Genomic DNA, 10,000 nt, shown 5'->3' on the forward strand with positions numbered 1-10,000 from the left:
AAAGAGCGTTAGCCCTGCTAGTTTCCTGTAAAATCGAAGGAATTGATCGTCGAACGATCGGTACTTGGCCGTAGTACAGAATTTTACTTACCCTGTGTTTTGCATCGCGAAGTTGCGTCGATGACCTTTAAACCTGTTTGTAGTGCTTACCGCACGGTTGACGGACGAAGAATGACTTGGAACTGCGTTATCTTTGCACCGTCTAGCAGAGGAAGCAGATGATAGCGACGCGTGATTGCGTGAGATTAAGGGAACATACACGCGCCACCGTTGGACTGGTATGCGTGCCCCTTTTGTGGCGAAGCTGTGCTCTTTTTGGGGACATTTCGGTAATTATCAGTCGTATCATTTATGATTCAAGGGACTAGCACTCTATTGTGATGTCTTTGATTGTATCTGTGTGTGAATGTTTGGTGAAATAAGTAAAAATTTATTTAGAACTCACTTTCAGCATCTCCCGTTCCGACGTAACAAAGTATAGATATACAAAAGAGTCTCTGGTTCCCAACACAATCAATCATCCCCCGCATCCCAACCTGTGTTTCACAGTTTCGACTTCAGACTACCCATCAGCTTCTCTAGCTTCATTGCTTTCTGCAGATCACCGGAGATCTTCAGCTTGCCCGTCATGAACGCACTGGCCGGCTTCAACTTACCGGTGAACATATCGAAGAAGTGCTTCGAATCCATCGTCAGCACGGCATCGGCCGTCACCGGTGGACTACCCTTGCCCACCTTGCCCGTGCCCGACTTTAGATCGGCAAACCATGTGCCGGCCTCATTGCCTTTCACTTTGAACTCGTACACTGCTCCCGTCTTCTTGACGATCTCTTCGCTCAGCAAACTTTCGATCTTCAGGAAGAGTCCCTCGATTTGGCCACCCTGGCCCTGCTGAGCGGCCGGTTTCTTCAGCGAAGCCGCATGGCTACCCTCGGCCGCAAACTCGATCAACTTCTCGGGCTCGACATCGAGGAAGAAGTCCGGCATCAGCTTGTCGGCGTTCTCGGGGATACACGCGTACTGCCGCATATCGGTGATGCCTTCCGCCTTCAGTACCTCGTCATCGATCAGGAATTTACCCGTCTGAAGGCGCGGTTCTTTGGACAGGATGGCGTACGCTGCGTCGGCCATAATTTCCGGTTTGCGCGAGTACTGATCGCTCTCCTTGCCCGTGAGCATCTCCATGGCAGCGGTATGAATGGCCGTGCGGGGCCACAGTGCATTGACGGCGATGTTTGCACTCTCGAACTCCTTCGCCATACCGAGCACACACATCGACATGCCGTACTTGGCCATCGTGTACGCAACGTGATTGCTGAACCAGTGCGGTGCCATGTTGAGCGGTGGCGAGATGTTCAGGATATGTGCGTGGTTGCTCTTGCGGAGGTAGGGAATGCATTCTTTCGAGCTGGAAAGCAAACAAAAGGACCATTGAATTCGGAGCGATGGTCTGCACAGAAGATAGTTTTCTAGTCTATCTGGTACCGCTCTACCTACACAAGGAACGTGCCACGCGTGTTGATGCTGTGCATCAGATCGTATCGCTTCATGTCCGTCTGTTCGGTGGGTGTCAGCGAGATTGCACTGGCATTATTAATCAGAATATCGATGCCGCCAAACTGGGCGACCGCATTCTGGACAGCCGTTCGCACCGCACCCTCATCGCGAACATCAACGACGCATGGCAGTGCCTTACCACCGGCTGCTTCAACTGAAAGAAGAAAAAAAAACGATTAACGATCAGACCCTGTTAATTACGCTATCCACCTTCAGCTCTACTTACTCTCCTTCGCCGCTGTGTAGATCGTGCCGGGCAGCTTTGGATGCGGTTCGGCGGTCTTGGCTGCGATCACTACGTTCGCTCCATCCTGGGCAGCTCGCAGAGCGATCGCTTTACCGATACCTCTGGAGGCTCCGGTGATGAATAGGGTACGGCCAGCAAGTTTTCTGAAATTGTAAAAGGGAGGGGGAACTTAAATCTCCTCACGAAACAACACGATGATCCTCCCGAACGATGTGTGACGTGTCAGGCACTACTTTCTGCAGATTTTCTGGAATTTCGCATATATTTCACGTGAAATCAACTAATTACCGGTTATTGACTTCATCGTAGGTCACTCTGGCTAATCATACATTCGCCTACACCCCACGCCCGAGCCAGCGATGCGATGGTGACCTTCGGACTCGCAAGATACTCCGTTATCTGCAGGCCGGTGGCAACCCATCCGATAAAGGCACTTTGGACAGCATAATTAACAATCGGCTGGTTGGCTTTGGTGCTGAAATGTCCGGATTCCCACTTACCCCGTGTTGATCATGTTGCTCCGGCTCCGGTTGAGGTATTGTTGATCCGCAGGCAATGGAAAAGCAAAGTAAATGCAGAACGGGTGCTGTTCGGTTTATAGGGTGTTTTAGCTCTGCAGCTTCCTCCTTACAGCGCATCTAGACAGTCATGAGAATCGCGTGAATGAATAAAATTGAATGGAGAATAGAGAATTGAACTACCGATCAAACTATCTATGAAATAACGAAGTTTGCGTTTTTTTGTATTGGCAATTGTATTACAGTCGTTTTTATCAAAAAAAAAAAAGAAGACGGTATCATTTGATAGCGCTCCGAGCGGTGGTACCGAGAATAACTCGTTTTCAAATAGAGAATTGCTCAATTCGCTTGATAAAAATTCTCACCTTTCTCATTCTCGTCATTCTCATGATCGTCTAGATGCGCTGTGATGAGAATATCAAAACATGCGTAGCAAGAAGAAGACACCAGCGGCTTCGGGGCGTGCTGTGCGTCGTGCGTGCACTGGCCACACACACTATTGCACACGCGGTCAAAGTCCATGTTGCCAAAGAGAAACTCGTCGTGCATGTTTACGGTTTACGGATTGGTATTCGCGGATTTCACAGAGGAATAACGCGCACACACAAGCATCCGGGCACAACGGATGCGAATACTTGCGTCCAGTAGATTTGTATAAAATTACAAAAGTGTACCATCCAGATTCCCAAAAAGTTGTTCGTTTATGTAATAAAGTTTGGATTAAAAAAAGAGACAAAATTTGAATTGGGATAAGAAAAAAAAATAAGATAGATAATTGAGATCTAAAATTGCATTTGGAAGGTAATTTTATCACTTTTCACATCAAATTCTGATTGCTCCATTCCGAGCATCCTTCCTGTAGTTAACTGAATTTTTCGACATGAAGGTCGAAAACACGGTTGCCCACTTGTTTTTCAGATATATCTGGGGTTTTTCGATCAAATCCTTCTCCGTTTTCGCTACAAAGTGCAATACATGCTACGATTTTACATTACTTACGGTTACAAAAGATTAGAGAAAACTTTTAGTAACAAGCGCTGACGAAAGAGCTGTGCCCATTGTGCACGTTTCCACGTTTGGTTACGTGGGTCAATCCAATAGAGGTGCCGGTTAAAATTTAATTGGGAAGGAAAGGGAAGGATAGCTCGATATTTTGACGGCCATGTTCGATTTCTGTCGACACGGTGGATACCAGACTCCGTGGCGCAACGGTAGCGCGTCTGACTCCAGATCAGAAGGTTGCGTGTTCAAATCACGTCGGGGTCATTCTTTTGTGTTTTTTACATGATATTTTTTCTCATTCGTTTTGAATATTTTATTTCAATTATAAAATTTTATTGTTCTATTCAAATGATTTTGGTACACTCCCTTTAAACTGTTTTAAACATGCAAAGAATTATTCGTACATTCCTGTTTGAATCCTTTAGCATTCAAAACTTCGAATTGCATTACATCATGATTTCAAAGTGGATGCTAATTGTTTAACAATACAACTTCTTCCAAAAGGATTAAAATGTTGAACCATAGCTGCTTAAGTTGTTACTATTCAAGAGAACAATCGACAAGTTTGGCTTACAAATTCATCATGAAAAGTCTATTGTTGGGCCGGCTTCACCCTAAAAACCCTTTACCATCTTTCTGAGATAGCTGCCCAATTTTCCATCAACATAAACGCCGAACATGAGACACGGTGAGTGGGCAAAATACAAAAATCCAATCAACGCCGCGATACCACAGCATAAAGGGAAGGGGGGGGGGGGGGAGAGGGGGCGTTGGATCCCCCAAAAAGAGAACACTTCTCTTCTTAATCACGAGAATCGAGAGCAGCAGCGAGAGCAACACCGTCGGATGCACCGCCGAAGAGCATTGCGTGTGGCATAATGCGGCGTGCGTGTGTGTGCACCCTTCAACGCCTGATGCGCGCGCAGCTACAAAAGTAAGCGCAAGCATATACCTCTCCATCCCGCCATGGGCGATCTCCTGATGCTGATAGCCTGTGGGTACCGATCGTGATCGTTACGCTATGATGGTGCATCTTTTCGGTTTCGATACAATAATCCAAAATGATCCGAACCAGCCTATTCTCCCGCCAAACATACAATTCTCCTTGCGCTGGTCATCATTATGTTCTGATTCATCTGACCAGTGGTCCTGGACCTGATCGTACTGACGACGCACGACCTATCTTACAGCTTGTTTTGGGCTTTTACATGGCGACGGACACTTCTTGCACTCCACACACCCTCGATGATCCATCCTGTGCTGAAGGAACCATAGAATTTCGGGCGAGATAATGACCCTCATTGGTTTAGTTTCGTTGGATGACTCTTACGAATAGGGAGTCGCTTTTAGTAGAGGAGTATCCCCGAGTACATTATCATAAAACCAAATTGGGAGTTCGTTGGGAGAGATACATTTCATTCATCTAATATTACCAGCTAATTTTCCTACTGATAAAAGCATCTCCTGCACCGTCACTGCGGTTTGCCTTGGGAGATCGCTTCGTTAGATTGTTTTCGGTTCCACTATCACTCCCCCACGTGGATTAGGCGCACCAGTTGCGATCGCTAACTCGATTTTTGTGAGAACACAAACCACCAGAAGATCGTGTAGTAGTCGCTGCTGAAAATAGGATTACCTTCCGTTACTTTTGAACATGCCGCTACTCTAAGCGTCCCGCTGTATAAAAGGCTAACATTGGTTGGTAGAAAGTATAAATCCAGCTCTACTTTACAATACAAAAGAAAAAAATATTGCATAAACGAAATAAATATTTTACAGCGAATAAATATCTTACAGCAAAGTACGGCTATATTACAATAAAAAAATTAAATATTTTAGGAATAAGTCAACTAACAATCAAGCCTGCATCTTAAATTAGCCGTTAATTGTTGAACCAATTGTTGACTAAAGCAAAAGCGGCTCAAAACCACCTCTGCTTCTGCTCTCTCAATAAAGTCGTTCGCTTCTTTCTCGGCTCAGCGCGATCTCTCGCGGGAACGCTCGCGCAATCTGCCTTCGGTTGTCGTGTGGTGCGGTTGTGTGTATCGCGGTCGTTTTGTGCTCCACCGTCGTTCGATCGCGGTCTCCTTCACGATCTTCTTCAGTAATCTCTTCGCTATCCTTCCCGCAGAGTAAGAAGAAACGAGCTCTTTGATCACACGTGCGTTTCTGCTGATTTACCCTCGTTGTGATCGTCACCTTCGTGCGGTTGTAAAAAGAAAATTTAAACTGTGTGCTCCTCACCGTAAAGAGTGATCTGTTTGAGTCGTAACAAATTTTCCTGCCTGCGGCTAATCCCGGATGTATGTATGCCATCTGCTGGTGCGCTGGCTCTGCCGGCACCATCCACGCATCATCGATCGCGTTTGTGACGGTTTTACGGATCTTCAATCTGTCTGGCCCCTGTCTGCCTGTTTGCCAGCCGGCCACCAACAACAGTGAAGCCAAAAGAATGGCATCGACTCGGAAGCACATGTGGAGTACATAAAACCGGGCGGGCGGATTAGAAGTGCCCGGTAACAACGGTGAAATGCGCAAAATAAGTGCCGGTGCCGCCGTATCGGTGGTGGGGGTTTGCTGTGTCAGTTTGCTCGTTAATTGTAAAATATGTGCCAAACACTTCATGTGCGTACTTACGTGTTTATGTTTTCGCACCAAACGCATGAGGCGCAGCTACGAGTTTGAAGAGGTTTTCCTTTTGAATTTTCCCCGGCGATCGTTCGGCTTTTGGTGTTGTGTTCAGTGCTCAGTGAATCATTCCTTTAAGCCGCCAAGCCCATTTGAATGCCATCCTGGCCGCCGTAGTCGAGGATAAATGTTGTGTGCATAAATAGTTCCGTTTTTTTGGTGCATTGTTTCGTTTCAAGAAGTGCTCGATATGCGATAGCGAAGTCGTTGCTGCAATGTGTCCATTATCATTACCGAGTGTTCGTTGTAGAGTGGTTGGCACAAAGCGGCAACGAGTGATTGTGTATTCGTTTTTGCGTGGCATAATTTAAAGTCAACCGATAAATGGTTAACCAACGTTCCAACATTGCGATCGCGAATGGCGATCACATCGAGTAGCTCCGTCACCGAGAAAACAGTCGTGGAGTGACAGAAGCCAAAATTATGAAATCGAAAACCGCAATGGCCAGCAAGCGGTTGGTGCAAGCAGGGTTTCCAGAGCGCTCCGGGCATCCCCGGACCCGCCCGGACCGTGCGGCAGATCGTGCAAAAGTGCAAAAGAACCGAGCGAGGACGAGATCATAAGAGGAAGAGGGTAAAGGGGTTGGGAAGCGGGAGAGCAAGAAGTGAAACAACACGGGCGAGGACAAAACCAGAACATAAAAGGAAACGAAACGAGTAATGTTTCGAAACGAAACCTGCCCCAAACCCCGCACCGGCCGCACGGTTCCCTCCCCGGCCGGGGCCGGGAAAGTGAAACAATCGGGCACTCCCCTGCGTCCTCCCAGTCAACCAACCGTCGAAACAACCAACCCTTCAATACATCCAACTCCAGGATACGACGACGGTGGTGTGGTGCGCCGAGTGCATTGCGCCTGCTTCTGCTGCAGCATCATTGGCCGTGGCATAAGATTTATGTTATGCTGGTGCACGCCACGGCGATGATCAGGTTCTTCTCCCGGCCAGCCAACCAGCCAGCCAGCCAGCCGGTTGCCCTTCTGGAGCAACCAATGTTTTTTTGTTTTACTTTTTCTGTTTTGAAGTTCCCTTTTGGGGGCGACTTCTCGACTGACGGCTTCTTCTGACTTCAAGCGCTTCTCGTCCAGAAGTTGGCATCACGCGGAGGGGGAGGGGTGTTGTGTCTACCCTCCGGGGAGGTACCAACTTGCTATGGTGGTGGTGGTGGTGGTGTACCGAATATTGCAGACCGGGAGGAAACCCTACAGTGACAGGAATATGGAGTGCTGTGGAGTGCGATTCTGTGGTGCATTCCGGAGCAACAGTTTGTCGTAGGCCTTATCCGATCCAAAACGGGAATTCGGGCGCAGTGAAATCCGGGCGACATCTTTGCTAGAACGAGTGTGCAGAGTGGATAGGCGGAAAGTGCATGCCCAAGGACTCGCGTGAGCCTTTTGGCTGCCGTGTGCGTGCCACGGTGATTTTGAGGCCAAATGATCGTTGCTCGGTTCGGGAGTGATTTTGAATCTCTTTTTTTGTTTAATTCAATCAGTTAGCATTAGCAGGCTGGTAATGGCTATGGTAACTTCGATCGATTGCAGCCTTAAACCGGATTAAATCCTTCCAAGATTTTTGTTCAGTAGTTCTTCGTGTTTTCGTTTATTCGTAGCTCCGTTTCAATGTGGACATTTCGGTTTGTCGTCTCCGTAATGATCGCACAGATAAATGTGATTCTGGCAGATGAATAACGATGCAAACTTAGTAGGTTGTCGATTAGACGCAACAGAACGCAGCAGCTATTTGTCTACTCGTGTTTGGTGTAACCAAAATGATTCATCATGCTATGTCAACCTGCTATTTTTAAATTCACGAAGGTTCAATATACTAGCGGTTAAAGGTTTTATTTAGTTTCAGTAACTTACTGCGATAGCTAGACAAAATGTCCACATAAGATAAAGTTGACCGTGGTTGCCCGAATTTCCGGTCACTTGGTTTTGCGCAACACTATATTCACCCGAAACTTCGAAAGCGCAACGAGAATCACTTGTGGTAGCACGAGCGCAAAAGAAATTGAGAACATGGGAGAAGACGACACCCCATTCGTGGTAATTTGAAATGTCGAAATCTGGGTTGATCTCATTCAACCGTGCGGCATTGTGATCGCCGCTCGCTGCTCATCTCGTCATCGAATTAGGTTGATGGGAGGGAAGGCATTGATGGCTAACCACAGCTTACCACCCGGGCACCCGGGCTGTAGACGAAAATTTCACAGTACAAGATGGGGAGTAAAAACACGGTGGAAGCAACTGCCGCAGATGCCACCCTTTCCCGGGAAAAAAACCCCGCGAGATGGAAATGTTTGCTAAGCCTCTCGCGGCTTCCGAGGGTCACAAGAAAATTTGACATTGACGTCGACTTTCGTGATTGCGATTGGTGGTGGTTTTGCGGTTTTGAGATTTTTGGTTGAGATTGAGAGCCACTTTTTGTTTTTGATGCCTGGTGTCAGTACGTTAGGTGTGAAAGTGTCTTCATGATCCTAAGAATGTTCCATTCTGAACTGTTGGGAACCGTGCGAGACACGTTAAGATCACGGTAGCGATCACCATAAGCGGTGCAGATGGCGAAGAGGATGACGTAGGGACTGGAAGCCACAAACAGAAGTTGATTATTTCGGTAATTACTGACCACCCGGTAGCGGGCAGCTGCTTGCCCGCGGTGCGCAATTATGTCTCGTGGTCTCATCGTCCGGAGGTACGGTCGAAACCTCCAGCATTTCGGTATGAAGTCCGTTGTGATCGACCCACAGTGTCGACGATTGTTTTACGATCGAGATGCATATTGGTCCTACGAGCATAAGAGGGTCTCCTTCCTTTAACAGGCCGGTCAGCTAATGATCCTTTCGTGCGTTTGCGCGTCACAGCAATTTCTGGGTTCCAGCTGATCTGCCCAATCTGCGCTTGATGATGAGTGGGGGAATTGATGGACGAGAAAAGTGCAAGCGATTAGCTTCGGATTGAGAAGAAAGCAGTTATTCTAATCATTGCAATAGTGGAGCAATTGTAGGTACAGGCCGCGCTTGACCATCCCAGCTTGACCGGAAGCAATTGATCGCGCGCCGGGAGTTTCAATGAGTGTGTTGGGTGTCATTACCCCTCGCGGGGAAATCGCGGTTTGGCCACCGTTTGGTATCGCACGATCTTTTGGGGCCCTTCTCACGCCTATTCACCGTTTGTTTGCAATAAATGCGGCTGTTAATGGTCCCTCTCTTGCCGCCGGTTTGTGGTTTTCACAATTGTTGGTGTTGTTGGCAATCGCACAATCTCGGTTTCTCTTCGCTGAAATGATCTGTTGAGCGGATGATCCCGAATTTTGAATGGCGATTATGCGCCACGCAATGTTTGCGACATTCTTCCTTGGACAATCCACATCGACCCAAACCATTGTCCGTGTGAGTGCTCGAATAAACGAACCACACACACACACACCGGTCTTCTTTTTAATCCTTTCTACTTTTCAAGCGTTACCTTTTGAAAAAATAAAAAAAACATCCCTATGAGCAATCCGGAACCGATGGGGTGGAAGATAAATTTCAATCGGCCAATCGGCCAAACGCTCGCCAAACACATGTCAATCGCGTCAAAATGACAGTGGTCCGGGGGCATAATAAGGTCCCTCTCTCTCTCACTCGGTCCGTCCGTCTCTCCTCCGTGATCCGCATGAATGGTGGCGGGCCCGGTTTGCAATAACGCGGGGTTAGCAGCATCGATGGTCGATCGAAACCCGTTCAACCGCGTCCGCGCCATCCGGAGACCCAAGATGTCCAATTTCGCCCGATAGTCTCGCGACTGGCAGTCAAATTCTCTGCCATCGCTCCGTTATCCTCCGTTCATCGCAGTTCACGATCCGCACGTTCTAGGATCATCAACTCGATTAGATGCTGCGGTGCTGTATCTTGGATTTGATTTCCGAAAGGTGTCAGATCAAGAACTTGAGCACCGCGCACCATTAACCGTCGGTAGTAGCAGTAGTGATGTGTATAGTAGTCATAGTA

General features: G+C 47.7%; 2 protein-coding genes and 1 non-coding gene across 3 annotated transcripts in view; 1 reads left to right on the plus strand and 2 right to left on the minus strand.

Annotated features, from left to right (window-relative positions):
- The window catches only part of LOC125947985 (hydroxysteroid dehydrogenase-like protein 2), a 1,248-nt gene extending 1,036 nt beyond the window's left edge, over positions 1-212 (minus strand). The window contains exons 1-2 of the mRNA XM_049673602.1: positions 92-212; positions 1-25 (exon numbers count right to left, since the gene is read on the minus strand). The exon at positions 1-25 is cut by the window's left edge and continues 139 nt beyond it. Coding sequence (XP_049529559.1) covers positions 1-25; positions 92-105 — 39 coding nt within the window. The 5' untranslated portion in view covers positions 106-212. The remainder of the gene's footprint in view (positions 26-91) is intronic.
- A 197-nt stretch (positions 213-409) lies between these two features.
- LOC125947964 (hydroxysteroid dehydrogenase-like protein 2) lies at positions 410-2,513 on the minus strand. Its single transcript, XM_049673576.1, has 4 exons — positions 2,305-2,513; positions 1,784-1,947; positions 1,498-1,711; positions 410-1,408 (listed from the first exon to the last, which is right to left on the minus strand). The coding sequence occupies exons 1-4, from the start codon at positions 2,316-2,318 to the stop codon at positions 544-546; spliced, it is 1,257 nt and encodes a 418-aa protein (XP_049529533.1). The 5' UTR covers positions 2,319-2,513; the 3' UTR covers positions 410-543.
- Positions 2,514-3,516: 1,003 nt separating this feature from the next.
- On the plus strand, positions 3,517-3,588 carry Trnaw-cca (transfer RNA tryptophan (anticodon CCA)). The gene has a single exon. It is a non-coding gene; the product is annotated as a tRNA-Trp (tRNA).
- Positions 3,589-10,000: the final 6,412 nt, after the last annotated feature.

Source organism: Anopheles darlingi, chromosome 2 (genome assembly GCF_943734745.1).
Source record: "Anopheles darlingi chromosome 2, idAnoDarlMG_H_01, whole genome shotgun sequence".
Lineage (NCBI taxonomy): Eukaryota > Metazoa > Arthropoda > Insecta > Diptera > Culicidae > Anopheles > Anopheles darlingi.